This window comes from Kogia breviceps, chromosome 1, assembly GCF_026419965.1.
Source record: "Kogia breviceps isolate mKogBre1 chromosome 1, mKogBre1 haplotype 1, whole genome shotgun sequence".
NCBI lineage: Eukaryota > Metazoa > Chordata > Mammalia > Artiodactyla > Physeteridae > Kogia > Kogia breviceps.
In genome coordinates this window covers 178,069,491-178,087,027 of record NC_081310.1, presented here as the reverse complement: position 1 = coordinate 178,087,027, position 17,537 = coordinate 178,069,491, and the positions used below count along the sequence as shown (strand labels likewise).

At 38.2% G+C, this 17,537-nt stretch overlaps 2 protein-coding genes across 51 annotated transcripts in view; one reads left to right on the top strand and one right to left on the bottom strand.

Moving 5' to 3' along the window:
* Positions 1-17,537, top strand: part of TINAGL1 (tubulointerstitial nephritis antigen like 1) — a 496,849-nt gene that overhangs the window by 42,559 nt on the left and 436,753 nt on the right. The window lies entirely within an intron of this gene.
* Positions 1-17,537, bottom strand: part of PUM1 (pumilio RNA binding family member 1) — a 128,459-nt gene that overhangs the window by 46,007 nt on the left and 64,915 nt on the right. For 21 of the 50 annotated variants that reach the window (XM_067012786.1, XM_059037289.2, XM_067012972.1 and 18 more), the window contains 4 exons: positions 16,999-17,165; positions 14,749-15,019; positions 4,760-4,853; positions 3,279-3,380 (listed from right to left, as the gene is read on the bottom strand). In XM_067012786.1, coding sequence (XP_066868887.1) covers positions 3,279-3,380; positions 4,760-4,853; positions 14,749-15,019; positions 16,999-17,165 — 634 coding nt within the window. Of the gene's footprint in view, positions 1-3,278; positions 3,396-4,759; positions 4,854-14,748; positions 15,020-16,998; positions 17,166-17,537 lie in introns of all 50 variants that reach the window. The other 29 variants (XM_059037277.2, XM_067012818.1, XM_067012937.1 and 26 more) reach the window with 3 other exon arrangements.

The following is a 17,537-nucleotide window of genomic DNA, read 5'->3' as shown; positions in this document are numbered from 1 at the left end:
ATATCCAGACAAAACTACAATTCAAAAAGATACATGCACCCCTATGTTCATAACAGCACTATTCACAATAGTCAAGATATGGAAACAACAATGTAAATGTCCATCAACAGATGAATGGATAAAGAAGACGTGGTATATATATATATATATATATATATATATATATATATATGTATATATATATATATATACACACACACACAATGGAATACTACTCAGCCATAAAAAAGAATGAAATAATGTCATATGCAGCACCATGGATGGACCTAGAGATTATCATACTAAGTGAAGTAAGTCAAAAGAGAAAGACAAATACCATATGATATCACTTATATGTGGAATCTAAAATGTGACACATGGGGCTTCCCTGGTGGCGCAGTGGTTGAGAGTCCGCCTGCCGATGCAGGAGACGCGGGTTCGTGCCCTGGTCCGGGAGGATCCCACGTGCCGCGGAGCGACTGGGCCCGTGAGCCATGGCCGCTGGGCCTGTGCGTCCGGAGCCTGTGCTCCGCAACGGGAGGGGCCACAGCAGTGAGAGGCCCGCATACCGGGAAAAAAAAAAAAAAAAAAAAAAAAAAAACTTAAAATGTGACACAAATGAGCCTATCTACAAAACAGAAACATAGAAAAGAGACGTGTGTGTGTGTGTGTGTGTGTGTGTGTGTGTGTGTGTGTGTGTGTGTGTGTGTGTGTGTGTGTGTTGGGGGGGTGCCAGTGGGGAAGGATGGAATTAGCAGATGCAAACCATTATATATAGAATGAATAAACAACGAGGTCCTACTGTATAGCACAGGGAACTATAGTCAATATCCTGTGATAAACCATACTAGAAAAGAATTTCAGGGACTTCCCTGGTGGTCCAGTGGTTAAGACTTCATCTTCTAATGCAAGGGGTGTGGGTTTGATGCCTGGTCAGGGAGCTAAGATCCCACATGCCTCAAGGCCAAAAAACCAAAACATAAAACAGAAGCAATATTGTAACAAATTCAGTAAAGACTTTAAAAATGGTCCACATCAAAAAAATAAAACAAAAACCTTTAATAAATAAAATTTTTTAAAAGACTGTATATATGTATAACTGAATCACTTTGCTGTATAGCAGAAATTAACACAACATTGTAAATCAACTGTACTTCAATTTAAAAATATACAAAAATTTTTAAACAAAAAACAAATTTTGCACAAATAAAACAAGGTAAATATGGGATATTACAGATATATTAGTTAACTCGATGGAAGGAATCCTTTCACAATGTATATATATATTAATGTTGTGTACTCTAAATACAATTTTGTCTGTCAATTCTATCTCAATAAAGCTGGAGGGAAAAGTAGAGACTAAATAAATAAATTGTGTGACCTCAAGCAAGACAGCTCTCTGAGCCCCAAATTCCTAATCCGAAAAGCCATCATCCAACAATTCATATGAATGAAAAGCACTCACTGGCAAACAGTTAATAAGGGTTCAATAAATATTAACGGTAATTAGCAAAGATTCTACTTCCCCTAAAGGCAACAGGGGCAGAGAAATTATACTACATATGTTCCCATCACAACCCATGCCAAAATGTAAACAATTCTAAAGAAAATATGAAATTCTATGCTGCATTTGAGTTCATAATTACCAATCATATGCTATAAAATATGTGAAATCTTACAAATAATATTTAGTCACAATTAACATGACTTGGAGGGATGTCTCCAAAGAATATTTACTTTGGAAGACATTAAGTCTGTCCTAACGTTGAATTCAATCTACCATATATTTATGACCGCACCATGTTGACAGCTACTGTGCCACACAGAGTCAAGTAACAAAAGTGCCTGCCTTTGAAAGAGTTCAGTCTCAAAGGGGAAGAAAACCCAGCCATGTACACGTCCACAAACAAATAAATACAAAGTGATGATCAGAGAAAGAACAGGGAAAGGTCAGCAAAGGAAGGCTTTCTAGAGGTGACAACAGCAGCTATGAAGCTTCCCAGGCAAAGAATGGGGAAAGAGTTTACTTTAGAGGACTAAGGAGACCATCATGTCCAAAGACGCAGAGGCCTAAACCAGTGTGGTATGTGTAGCAAACTAAAATCAATTTAGTACTGCTAGAATGTACGGTATAAGCCAGTGGGAGCCAATCTGAAGGGGGAGAAAGTGGTGCACACGTAGAGACATCCATATAGTCGTGGAGAGATCCCTATACATAGTGGGTCCAAATCCTCACTAATCCTCATAATGTCATGGCAGTTCCTTAGAAACAATGATTCCAAGGAACAACCCACCACCATCACCACCACCACCCAAGTAGTTTGGAATGACCAGCTATACTGACATTAACTGCAGTATGCTATATTAGAGTAGGTAAGACAAAAATCAATGAAGGGTTTAAGTAGAAGGATAAAAGGGTAAGATTTGTGGTTGAGACAGTTTTCTTGAACAATCTAGGTGGATGAAGAAGGGGAAGGAAGGAAGAAAATTGAAAATACGTAAGAAAGTGGCTTCCCTGGTGGCGCAGTGGTTAAGAACCTGCCTGCCAATGCAGGGGAGACAGGTTCAAGCCCTGGTCCAGGAAGATCCCACATGCCGTGGAGCAACTAAGCCCCTGCACCACAACTACTGAACGTGCGCTCTAGAGCCCGTGCTCCGCAGCAAGAGAAGCCACCTCAATGAGAAGCCCGCGCACCACAACAAAGAGTAGCCCCTGCTAGCCGCAACTAGAGAAAGCCCATGCACAGCAACAAAGACCAAATGTGGCCCAAAATTAATTAATTAATTAATTAGTTTAAAAGAAAGCACATAAGAGAGAACAGCTGTAAAAGTCTACATAAAGATTAAACGGACCTGGACTAGGGTAGACTACAGGTAGTAGGAAGACCTGAGCAAGAAGAGAAATTCCCGAAATATGTATGAGCAACTGGTGCCTTAGTGATCAAAAATATCTACACAGTAACACAACATTGTAAATGAACTATATGTCAAATAAAAATTAATTAATTAATTTACAAAGGAAGTGGCCTAAAGGCATTTGCACCACATAAAAAAAACAAAAACCAAAAACCAAAAAACAAAAACTATACAGGAGGTAGCTGATTAACCTGCCTTTAAATGTGTTCACGTCTGAGGTTACAGCTAAGCAGAGATGTCTAACTGGCCGACAGATGGTCCTGGAAATCAGGAGAGAAATCTCCACTGGAGACGTGGATTGGTGAAAGAGTATAAAGAATGCGTGCCCATCAAAATGACTTTTTAGCAGGTGAGAAAATCCCTCGTGTGGCAGAATGTCTCACCTAGTGTCGCTGCTGCAGCCAATCCAGCTGTGTAGGGGTCCGTCCCTGGGGGCGCAGCACTGATGATGTATGGGTTGGGGACAAACGCAGCGGGAGCTAAACCTGCTGAAAACATACCTGTCAGTAAAAACAAACTTGACTAAAACTGCAGCCCTACCAAACACCTACACAGTTTGGCTAATCATTCCAGGCTGTAGGTGAGGAAAAAAAGAAAAAAGAGAAGATAGGATAGGTTGAGACTAAAATGGAATTTTAAGAAGATAAAATAATCCCTGTACTAAAGATTATGGTGACATCTATCTATCGTCTATTTTTTTTAGCCTTTGCTAAAGACGTACAATTAAAACTGCTATGCAGTTTTTAATTCAGCACAATTTCTAAAAGACTACAAAAATTACATTATAACAGGCTAAAATAAAGCAATTTAAAAGACTTTGTAATGGGATAGAAGGATTTATTTCCATTTAAACAATTTTCCAGTTTTCCTCAAAGAAGATGCATGCATATTTATCAAGACTGCTATCTACAAGTATAAATTAAGTAAGACCCAGGCAAAAGGCCTTTATGCCTAGACTTAATACTGCTGACCCTTTGACAAAGCAGGGGTTAGGGGTGCCGACCCCTACGCAGCCAAAAATTCACGTATAACTTTAAAGTCAGCCCTCCATAGCCACATTTCTGCATCAACGATTCAACCAACCGAGGATCAAGTAGTACTGTAGAACATTTACTGAAAAAAAATCTGAATATAAGTGGACCTGTGCAGTCCAAACCCATGTTGTTCAAGGGTCACCTGTATATCTAGGTTGGAAGCAAGTCTTTTCTTCCACAGCATTCCACAATCCATGATTGGTGATCTTCTATCTATTCAATCGTGTCATTTTAACACATTTTTAAAAAAAAATTTCTACTTGTAAAGCACTTTGTTTCAAAGAGACCTGAAAAAAGTGGAGGAGGGGTGCAGGGAGTCTAGGCAATAAGACAAAAATATGCACATCAAAACATTAATAAGTGCAATAGGAAAAGGGCAAAGCTACTGTACTTTAAAAACCAGTGATATCACTTTTTAAAATTTTCAATACATGCTACTTGGAAAACAGGCTTATAGGTACTACTTGCTACTTAATAAGATGTGACATTGATATATCCATAGTCTACACAAGCCCAACAAGCACAAAATTACTGTTATTTGAGTTCATCCAAACCTACCAACAGAGTTGATGCTAGTCACTACTACAGTAAATACTTTAAATACTGAAACAGCTGAGGCAGAGCAATAACTGGATACCAAGAAATCTTAACAGTTGAGGTCTAGAAAAATAAGAATGTTGCTAAAGACAACTGGACAAGAGTTAAGAGGCCATTTATTGTACCGTGAGGGATTTGTCTGGACTTTGGCAATCAGTCTGCTGGGTTCCACAGCAGCCGCTATCCTAAAATAGGGCCACCCCTATAAGGGAGCTTTCGGCTCAAGGACTTACCAATGTGGGGTTGATGCGCGGCTGCCAGCGCGTACTGCTGCTGCTGAGCGGCTGTCAACTGTTGGACAGCAAGTGCGTTAGGTCTTTGGAACAGCTGAGGGAAGAAAAGGACATGATGAGGTTAGAGAACCTGTCTTGTGAAATAATTTTAAAACCTCTCTGAATAAAAATTTCCATAAACCCTTGTTTAGACATAATGCTTTAAACAAAAATGTTCACATGTTCTACTCCATTCCCTTGGTATCTATGATGCTTCATAGTTCCGTTTTCCCTCTCTTGCTTTACACCTTAGTTTGGTGTGCCCAGTTCCTGTGTGCTAACTACTCACAGGTCATATGTCCCCTGAACCACAAACATACATACAAATGCCCTAAGAGCTATTCCAGGTCTGAGGTTGCTGCCTGATCCAGAGCAACTTAAAAACTAAATGAGTATACTACAAATGACTTACCACGTTGCACCGAGTGCTGTTACCTCCCTTCAGTTCTTTTACGAACCCCACAAACACTTTGAATTAATTCTCACCTATTCACATTTTGGAGTATTCATTTCATCCTCTGGCTGCCTCTTCTTGGGGAAATAATATTGGATACCTTCCTCAACTAGTGGCTTATCATAATGGGTAAACTGGACAACTGTGCAATTTTGGGGGGCTCCCGAGTTTCCTAGAATACCAATTCTTTTATACATAAGAAAAAAAACAATAGAAGTATAGCTGCTACTAACAAAACTTGGATTATGAGCTCAGACCTAGCACACTGTTAAGTTCCCAAGGAAAGGAGTTCAAAGGTCTTGACAAGAATATCCCAAGATTCTCTCTTATTACAAAGTCAATCACTCATTCTTTCATTCATTCTACAAATATTTATGAAACAACATCCGCTAGGCACTGTGCAAGGAACTAGGAACACAGCACTGAATAAAATGTTCATACATTTTAATATGAATAATTTGGGTACAAAGAAAGGGGAGTCCTGATTTTGGACTGCCCTGACGTGCCTCCTTCCAAGGGGTTATACTAAAGACTTCTTTATTTTCTGAAATCAGACTAGGAGAATTTACTGATGGGACTTCCCTACAGAGGACCTTCAACCTACCTGCTCTTTCTACAGGACTTTTCAATGTTTCGGCTAACATCACTGGATGATATATAACAGACAACATGGATCTTGAATTACAGATGTCTTCATAAAAAGACCTGATTGTTTCAGACATTAGGAGAAAATGTCATTCTGACAACTCAGCTTAATTATCATCACAACTGAACTTTTAATGTTATCTTAGGTGGTGGACTTTATTCTATGATCTGGTTACTTCTGTGCCTCAAATGAGTGAGTAGACTGATTTTAAAAAATTGTTTTTAAAAGGTGAATATTCTGAACATACTGGCCAATTGTACTTGTTACCTCTCTTTCTATATATTCATCTTTCTAAAAACCAGAGTAAAATAAGCCTCTGCTTTTCACAGTATGAATGACAAAAGTAAACACGTAGTACAGACTTCAATATACTTTAGAGTTTATTTTCAAAGGTTAAAGAAAAGAAAAACTTCATTATGATGCTGGTAAAAAGACAGTACTACTTTACAAGCATTGATTAAATATCAAGTATTCAAAAGAAATATAGGGGGCTTCCCTGGTGGCGCAGTGGTTGAGAGTCCGCCTGCTGATGCAGTGGACGCGGGTTCATGCCCCGGTCTGGGAAGATCCCACATACCGTGGAGCAGCTGGGCCTGTGAGCCATGGCCACTGAGCCTGCGCATCCAGAGCCTGTGCTCCGCAACGGGAGAGACCACAGCAGTGAGAGGCCCGCATACCACCAAAAAAGAAATATAGGAATCTACTGACAAACATATGAAAACAACTGTTCACTCCAGGAAGGGAGCCGACCAGTACTATCTGGTACCTACACCCTGTGATTATTGCCAGGCTGGTTTCTGTTTCACCTAAAGGACAGTGCCTCTGTAGTGCTCCTACCAACAGCTCCTCCCCCACCCCACCCCCCATAAGACAGGCAGCCAGGAAGCAGGAAACAAGTAAAATAGTGGAAAGCTGTTTAAAAAATTTTTCTAAGGTTGTGAAAATACCTCACAGTTCCAACTAAACATCTACTGTCCCTTCAATGGATCTCTGGAATTTTCCTAGCCTAAAACCTTTTGAAATATTTAACATCTCAGACACCGCTCATGCTAGCCTCTTCCCTCTACCCTCCTTGGGCCTGCTGCAAATAAAATAACTCATTTCATTCAACAAACATTTTTTTGAGCACTTATTATTAGCTAGGCGCTGCAACATGAAGTTAGGGAAATAAGGATACTAGTGTCTTCGGAATATAACTCTTGAGGTTATCTTGATTTATTAACTGAAAACAGTACTCCAATACCATTCCATTATGACTTATCCTCACTTCACATGCTTTTAACATTTCATGTAACATTACACATATGTACTGTACCTGTAAATATACATATAAATACATAGTGTGTGAATAAAATAACCATTCCGCACAACATCAGTCTGTGGTCCTCACTACCATGTTACCACTGAGAGTAGGGACTATTACTTTTAACTAAAAACATACAGGCCCTATAAAATCGCCCATATATCCTGATATTATCCAACTTTGAGAGTTGGTTAATATCTCAGTGATTATGGCAAAAAGAGAAGGAATTATTTTGAGTGCATTTTGCAATAAACGTTAAGTAAATTATGCATTGCCAACAGGCAGATTTGATTATAGTATAGATTACAGCAATTCTAGCACATTTTCTTTATGTAAATGGTCCGATATTAACTGGGAATACAGGTTATTCAAAACAAAATTGGGTAACTGGCAAGTGATGGATTCTAAAGGATCCTGAAAAACTCATACAAATGCCATCTGCTGGGCAAAGTGCTGAACTCTGTCAACATTTTCATGATTTTCACAGAGTAAGCCAATAATAACTGAGAAACAATACTGTGAAACTTGGGGTAAATGCTTATTTTAAGGTCAGTATAATGATAAATGTGCCACAATTTATTGCCATTTACTTAGGCAGAATTCATAAGCTATGCAAGAAACTGAATGCAGGGGGAAATATGTCAACTACTTCAAGCTTACCAAGGTTCCTAATAAGAAATAACTGAAGGCATAATTTGGGAACCACACAAGCAAGCTGGTTTACCTCCCTTCTCTGACACTATATGAACTAACAAAAGATACCCTGCATGGTTTATATTCCAGAAATGATTCTGGGCAGTCAAAAACCCCCAACATAGTGACTGGCATACAGCTGGCACCTGATAAGAGACAGCTATTACTACTATTGTTATCAATAACAATTGCTGGCATAAAAACATTGTTGTTGAGTTTTCAGAATCTGGAAGAGTAATATCTAAATATGGAGTTAGCCAATGTCAAAGACTATCCTTTCTCCCCCCAAAATAAAATGCACTGCCAGGCCTGGCTTCTTACCAGTTTAAGGCAATATACATAGTGGAGAGAGGACAATAGCACAGAGTCTGGGGCCAGAAAGCCTGCATTCATGTCTTGGCTCTACCACTGACTGTGTGTGTGTGAAACACTGGGCAGGAAAACCTCTGTGCTTTACTCTCCTCCTCTCTCTAACAGGGACAGTAAAGATTTGTCTAACTCATAAGGTTGTTCTAAGTATTAAAATCAATACACATAAAGCACTTGAAAGTCCTTTATATGTGATATTCTTTCTGAGGAATGAGGAGAGCACCCACACACACGGACAAAGCCCTCCTGTGGGCCACCTCTCACAGCTCCCCACCCAGTAAGGCAGCCCAGGATGGGACAAGGAAAGCAGAAGGCAAGACTCTTCTGAGTCAGTGTGAAAGTCAAAACCCCACTGAGTTCATGAGCACCAACTGCCGTCAGGTCACAAAAAGGGAAGAAAGAAAAACCCTTTTAGTTTCCGTTGTTGATGAGTATTTTTTAAAACATACTCAAGGCAGAAAAAACTAGGAATGCAGTTGAATACTCCATGCATCAAAAGGCTTTATGTTTCTAGTACTAGGTCCAAAGGAAACAGCTAGGAGCTAGAAACCAAAACAAAGATGTTTGCATAGCTGGTAGTATATGATCTTCACTAAGTCTGTAAGCTTCATGATGTCTTAATTTCCTTATCTATAAAAATAAATAAATAAATTCTGCCCAAGTAAATTGTAAAAAAAATAAATAAATCTATAAAAATATAATAGCTGCCCTACCTCATGGGGCTATTGTCAGAATTCACAGAGAAAAGCCCTTCAAACAATACGAGTATTACACCAATAGTGGGGCTATAAATTTTTAAGAAAAAATTATATCCTGGAGCTAGTCCTCAGTATATAAAATTTGTGAAAGTTTGCTACTGTCTGAAGCTTCTAGATCAAAGTTCATTTTTGACCAGGTTATTTGAACAGCTGTAATAATCAACTAATAATTACAATGATTTTTGGTTTAACAGGTACAAACTATGCTGCCAATTTTTTTTTAAAAAAATTCATATTTCTTTAGCAGATGAAGAATCGGATTCCAAAATAAATGATTTCTAAATAAGGTAAGGAAAAAATATATCCTTCCATCAAATAAGTTAATATCTTTTGAGAAAAATCATATTCTAAAATTTCAGCAAAGTCAAGTAACAATAAAGGTAAGTTTCAACTGACCTAATTCCTAGCTAAAGTCAGCATTTTAACAGTGACTATACGCATGACACTGACAGAATAATCTTTCTCTTATTTATAAACTGAAAAGAAAGCCAAGAATTTTAAACACCTATATTAAAACTGTGCACACACTTGGTCTCATAAGAATGACATTTAAATCACTACCACACTTTAAAAAGCAATGCATGCCAATTGCCTCTCCCATCTGACTAGGGCTTTCAGAGTACTGCCTCTCTGTTAAAAATTCATGCTTAACAGGTTAGAGTTTTAGTACTTCAGTACACAATTTTGTAAAACATGCCACATCATTGGGTTATTTTTATATTAACTGCACCCTAAATAAAGAATAATAACCAGATTAATCTACCTGATTACCAATCTTGGCTTTGGTTTCTGTTACATATGACTGTAATATAATGAAACCTAGTAATATTTTTCTAAAGTATACTTAGGTAAATATAGATAATTGCATAGCTATTTATTAAAATAAAGAATATTGCTCAAGCATCAAAACACAAAATGGTATGAACACAGTATACGTGAGCTGTTCACTTTGTTTTCCAGGATTAAAGAGAAGACAATGAGGGGAAAATGAGGAAAGAGATATCAATGAGCATTTCAAACTACCCTAAATTAAGGGTTCCTAACCCCAGATCTGGGGCAGATAAAGTTATCTTTATTGTCATGAAATTTAGCATGTCCTCCAATTATTATTGTAGGCAATAAACCACATTAAATTTAGCCACACATCTGTGATTTAATCACCAACAGCAATCATATACACTTTCATGTTACTTTATGATTGTTAGGCATCTCAAAATCTTGCTTATTATGATGGCTAGTATGACTACCTCTATCTCATGCATCATATGATAAAGAAGCAGATTTGTTCAATTTGTTGCCAAATTTGTTGTCAAACAAATCTGTTGTCAAATATTGTTAAAGCTATTTATATATAATTGGCTTTCTCTGTAATCCTACTTACACTATACATTTTTAAATAGTATTCTGAGAATTCAGTCTGAGATCTTACCTAACTGCTAAGGGGTTCATGGCACTAAAAAGGGAATCCCTACTCTAAATACATCTCAGGTTAACTTTATGGTTAACAGTGGCTACACAAGTAATTTAACTATCCAAAAACCAAAGTATCACTAAGTACAGTTAGTTTGCAATAAATTAAATGAGAATTACCTTTTCTGTACTTTCAGGCTGCTTTCTGTGTCTAAATATAAGCTGATATTAAGTCTTATGAAACCAACTTATTACACCAAATGAAATAAAATGAAATGAAACAGGACACAAGAAGGAATTATTTATTTTGTCAATTTTCAAACATAAAAGCACAAAGCTACCCTACCAATTATAGCAAATAACTCAAAAGTTAAAAAAAAAAATCCTCTGATGCCCGTTTAAGAAAACCATGATAAAAATGTACAGAAAAATATGTGCCACATTAGATCTTTGGTTCAATCCTCACAATCATTAATATTGTCTGTACTCAGTCGTGGCTCTCAAGGCCTCTGTGACCTGGACTCAATAACCAAATGCATCTATCTCCTTTTTAGCTTCTACATGTATCTTCTACTCTTGTCAACCAATGACCACACCACTGTCATTTCCACCTCCATACCTCTATTCTCTTAACTGCAGCAATATACATTCCACGTGTCATTCAAGTTAGGTCTATGCAAACTTGGTCCTCATTGAGCCCTCCCCTGGTCTGACAGGATCCTCGACCAACCAATTTAGCACTTAGTTCCTCAACCATTCCATAATTGTTTCATGTATGATAGTCACTCTATGAACACTAGCTCTGTTCTCTATGGACAAAACCTAAAGTTCCTGGAAGGACACAACAGTCAACAGTTAACTGATTAATATGGGCAAAAGAACGCTATTAAGCTAACACTCAGCACAGAAAAGCTAAACCATGATAATTAAGTCAGTACTTCTTAAAAATGTCTTGTTAATGACCATAAGGCAGCACAGCAAAGTCAGTAAGACTCACAACACTATCTATGCAACCCCACAAGTCACTCTTCTTCAACCTCAACTACCAGCTAGGGTGACTGTTTCTACATTATCTATTGAACACATATATGTTCATTTCTAATTTTAAGTCTTTAGTTTACTATTTCCTCCACTGGAATTTTCATTCTTCTCCTGGTATAAACAAGTCTTGCAAGGCACAGCTCAAGATCCACCTCTTCCATAAGTCCTTCCTTCCCCAGGTTAAGAGTATGTTCTCCCTAGGACATGGGAATAAATGGTCTCATCACTTGTCATGGAGTATTTCCTTGCACTATTTAAATGACCAAATGAGCTATAATAACTAAACTGAGAGCCATGGGGTTGGGGAAGCCCATTCCATTCACGAAAGATATGCTTGGCTACAGGTGACAACAAAAAATGCAAACAGAAGGTTATAACCTGCACTCCACAGATCTGTGATCTCCCTGAAGTTATCCACAAAATAGAGTGTCAAAAGAATTCTGTTTTTTGATGAGAGAACTACGGCTTTTGATCAGATGGCAAGAGGGCTCTGACAGTAAGAAGATTAAATACTGATTCAGGAGGTGAATTTACTGGATATTATACAGGTCCAGTTATTTATCTATGAGGCACATCTAGTGGGCTAGACCTAAACGACTCACATATTAGAACAGATGCAAGGCCTCAAAGAGTGGCCTCCAGACCTCTTAGAAGGCTAGTTCCCAATTTTAGTTTTGGGAAGTATATTAAATATGGGGGATGTTCTGAGATAATATAATAGGGGTATGGAAAAGGTTCCCTGGAAATTTGGTCCACTAAAGCAAAGCAGAGGACACAGAGGGATCAAGACCCCACCTTACCCTCTGAGGAGATTATAATCTAGCAGAGGACGTGTAATCATAACACAAAGCAGAACACGATGACTCCTTCTCTTAAGGGAAGCACAAAGCACTACAGGGTTCAACGGAGACAGACATGACAACTTTTTGATTTGGAAATCAAGAAAGGTAACAGCACTGGACCTTGAAGAATGAGAACCATTTTAATTAGTAGAAATGGAAAGGGGAATAAAACGTTAACAAAAAGCAAAAGGGTAAAAAAGATGAGAAGGATAAAGTGTAGGAACAAACACCAATTTACAGTAGAGCAAGGATCCTTCCTTCTTAATTACTACTGGCTTTTACGCTGGAGCCTTTGGGAAGTTAAGGGGCTTGAAGAGTCTTGGGCCAACGGTTCCCAGGCATGCTATTAGGCTGCCAAGTACAAGAATGTGTACAGCCATCTACTCAGAATAGCAAGAATTATGAGCCCATGGGACAAAGTAACAATGATCACATCCTATGATGATGGTGTACCTGTGTAACAATGTCCCTATACTGCAGCAACCAAGACATGCATGGGAAGTCAGAACCCAACAATAGTTTAACTTGCAAAATAATAACATTAACGTCCAAAAACTGCTGAAATGGGATACATGGTAAAGGCACCCCAGGTTTTATAAATCTGAGTGGGTGGTGTCTTTGATTTAATTGTGTTAACTATTTGTGGGTATGCAAAAGTACATTTCTGTTCAAGTTCTAATAATTATCCAGGCTCCTCAAAAATTGATAGAATTATTTTGAAACCCAAGATCAATAAATCAAAAGAGAATCCCAACTCTGATTATGAGGTAAAGAACAATTATATGAAAGAGAATCAGATTTTCATTCATAAGAGGTTGGAGACAAACACTTCTTAAATAAACACTTCTTCAGTAACAAGCAAAGAATCAGATTGGGAATGGAAGCCAAGAACCCAAACCGCCTAGAGTTCTAAGGGTTGCTAGGGGAAGTTCAGACCAATGAGACAGAGTAAAAGAAAGAATTCAGATAAAACTTCTTGAGATAACTAGGTTAGAGGAACCTGATTAGAATCAGTCTGCACTTAACATACCTCAATTTAGAGAGAGAAATCACCACATTAATGTTCTAAGCTGAACAAGTTGTAAGTCTACACAGTAACAGTGTGTCCCTCCCTATGTTTGCTGATGTGACACAAAATATCTTAAAGTCTATTATCTCCTCAGCATCTGAAGTAATTTCTGGCTTCACTCAAAAGTGATGTTTTGAGGATTCATTGTGAAAAAACATAAAAAAGAAGACAAAAAGCACAGGAAGTCAAATTCCTAGGGAAAGATGAGCATATCTACTGGGAACTACGGGGAGAACAGTGTACACTTCTAGTTCACTTTCTCTCTGGAAAAAGAGTTGGTTAATTAAACCTAATATATCCATCTGATATGAGCACAGAGTATGCATATCACATCATCCCTTAAAGGGGTTTCTTTTTGTAAACTTCACATGGTTGACTTTATTATCCAATCATCTATCAATCAAAATTCATTTAAAATCAGCCATTTATGACAACTAAAGGGACAGTATGGTACAACTGATCTACAAAGACCATAAGCCAATTTTCCCCATAGAAAAAAATTATAGATATATAATTTCTAAACTTCAAAATGAGATTTTAATCTTTCAAACCTAGAAGTTTATATTTATATTCCAAAATCAAGGAGTATCAGAAATTCATGGCCCATCAAAGTACTTGTAGCCACAAAGGAGAACTTGTGGTACTTAACATGATCAGGAGGCTACCTACCCCCTTTTTATAATTCAGACAGCTAATTTTCCTTTAAAAAAATTAAACAGAAGAATCAGTAAACCCTAGAGTTAGTCATACCATGCCTTCAAAACCAGAAGGCACACATACAATACATTCCAAAGACTTATGAATAAAAGAAGAGCCAGGTCATTTCACTGCAGATTTTATGTCACATGATTTGTGTTTTTCCCCTAATTACATTCTAACTCTTTTGAAAGGTACCAGGTGTGTCTGTTACCTGCAGTAACTCACTTAATTAAAAGACAGGACTAATAAGACATCTAGCACTGGACTCCCGACAGTGGCAGACAACAGAGTTTACTATTTTAAAAACAAAAACCAACAGCAGTACAATCACATTAATCTTCAGTGAATTAATTTAACATTCAAGAGGATTGTGTTACAAGAGGTAACACCACCACATCCCCTCCCCAGGCCCTGAAGAAAGAGAGACGAGCCAAAGGAAGTACACAGAGCAGGGTGGTCTCTTGCCAATAAACCTCAACATGGGAATAAGCTTCTGGAGGGGAAGATGCAGAGGCTTTGTAATCCACATCACTGTTGGGTTAATAAGGACTGGCTATGGAAGGCCTAAAATAATGCCACCCTCCTCCCATTACCCCATTCTCAGTTACTTGAATAATGTGCTGGCTGGAGGGAAAGCAGAGAGAGTGACAGAGACACACACAGTACCTGTTGTTGAGAATTGTAGTCAAAAAGTCCCACAGTTGCTGCTGCTGAGTCCACAGGTACCTGCGTGCCTGAATAATCAAACTGAAGAGGCTCCATGCCCACATGTTCCATGGGGTCCAAGGGGACACTCTGGGACTCCATGTTGGAGAAATCCTCCACAGGCTTGGCACCATTGGTGCTGGTCAGCTGGGCTAAACCCTCAGAACCATTCTGGTTTGGACCCAGAAGATCCACTTCATTAGCAGAGTTCTGGCAATTACCAGGGGTACGGCTAAACAGAGAAAGTAAAGGGCATTAAACCTTATTTTGAGTGGGGAGGGACACTACAGCAACCTAAGTTTAAGGACAACGTCCTTGACACAGCTCATTACCAATAGTATTTAAAACTATTTCTACAAAATGACTGGAGACCCTTCTGGTGCTTATATGTTCTATCCTATAAAATGACTCCTCTATTGCTTGCCTCTCCACCACAACCCACCCCTTAAATTTACATTAACTGTTATTAATTTACAATCCCTTTAACCAAGGGGCCCAGATTTGAGGAACACGGGATGAACTGGGGGAAAAAAATCACTGCCTGTGGCATCCATGAAAACAGAAATCCCAAAATACAGATAGTAAAATATGCCCCCCAAAAGCAACATCTACTCTTTAAACAGAGTCAACAGACAAAGTAGTTTCTAAGAGGAAATTCCACATCTGAGAATAATTCTATTTCAAAAAAATATTTTTTAATAGGTGAAAATTTTGTGTGTGTATTTCCTGGGTACCACTGGCCACTGATAAAACTGTCTCCCCTTTTCCCCTTCTAAGAAACCAGAAGCAGACCATTACAAAATAAATTTACATCTAGGATAAGCCCCTACTAAGGAGACAACTCTAAGAATTAAAAGTAATGTGAGGATGTAATTTATCATCCAAAGCAGGACACTCCTAAGAGCAAAAAGGCAGTGTTAAGAAATATCCTGGGACACAGGTATAAACAAATACTGTCCTGGGTAATTCAGGACACATGATCACCCTATGTAAAAAGATTACAGGACTATATTATTCCAATTCAGACTAATATAGAATAATATTATATTCTAGTCAGGGAGTGTAGCCTGTGACTACATTCTAAGCCTAAAAGAAATCTTATTGCTGGTACAAATGAAAGCTCTTGTCGTGTTCCTTGACAGACACACAAACCCTACCATTACCACCTGTCCCGAAGTCAAATACCACAAAACAATGCCACAGGCTGCTTGAGATTCAGGATGGAGAGGCTACCCAAACTCATCTGAAAGACCTTAGATAAATGTTTATTTCTCTGTGTCTCAAATTTCCTCCAAAGACTGTAATTCTTTACACTCACAAGATACAAAAGTTAGGTTAGGAAGACTAAACAATTGAACGCTGTTCTACAATGACCCAAAATATATTTTAATTTGACTTTGTAGATTAGTAGGATAAGGGGTGGGTGCGCGGGTGTGGGTGTAGATACACACACATGAGTTTTAGAATACAATTACATTACTAAAAATTAAATTCTCTTAACTATACATGAGTGACTAAGGATTTTTAAATTTTAAAAAATCATATACCATCACTAAAGGCTAGCTACATAAATGAAGAATAAACACAGTATCATTTTATTACTGTGCATATTAAAATTATAGGGTAAAACCTGCAAATCAATTACAACCAGAGATGGAATGAGAGGCCTCCATAGAAGGGATATGATTAAGAACAAGTCACTTGAGCTGCATCTCTGGTTCTTCAAAATGAAGAAAATGATACCTAACCTGCCTACCTCAAAGGGAGCTTATGAGTCTCAAGTAAAAGAATGCTTAAGTTCTCAACTGTTTTTCCTTCCACTCTAACATGCCAGAGCCATATGACACACTTCCATTAGTAACCATGATTTCTCCCAAGATAGCGATTTGAGAGAAATCCCAAGGCACCCATCCCAGGTGATTTTGATATTTGAGAATCACTTAAATGATCTTTATGAAATCATCCTGCAAATTACAGAGCTCTATACAAATGGGAAGTCTATTGTTTTGGCAAAACATCAGGCATGGACAAATCTGAGAAAGTTCCACCTTACCAGTTAATTTACAATCTTTGTGGTATGGCCTACACTAGACCCAATAATTAAAAAGGACACATAGGGAGGGAAAAAGAAAACTAAAATCAAAATAAAACTGAATGAAAACAAAAACCCATAACCCCCATTCAAAAATCAGAAGTGTAAAACATACAAACCTAAAATCTTTGACGTCTGCGTCAATCCCATTCTGCACTGGTAAACCATTGGTCTTGTCCATCACATCACCCTCCTCCTTCAAATCTCCTAGCTTATCTCCATCAAACGTACCCTTGTTCTTCTTTTCACCTTTGTCGTTTTCATCACTGTCTGCATCCCTTGGGCCCTGTTTAAAAAATAGCTTCAGCTTCACTAATCATCATCAACTAACAATAGTGGGCAACCACTGTGGACACCAGACTACACTAGATGCTAATTAGAACAGAAGAGTGTCCATGACCTTTCAAGACATTACAATCTAATTAACAGACAACACAGAGGCAGGAACACTGCAGAAAGTCTTGCCAAATGGGGGAGACAGACATACATTTATGTTACAGAGTTTAGGACAGTCTTATCATGCCCAATGTCCCACCACCCCGTTTTTTTCCTTTCTACCCAAAGCCCAACCACAACTTTATATTCTTGGTTCTACTTCTCTGCTCTCAAATCTAACTCTATAGAGTAGCTCAACTCCTAATAAGCCCCAGGAATGGCA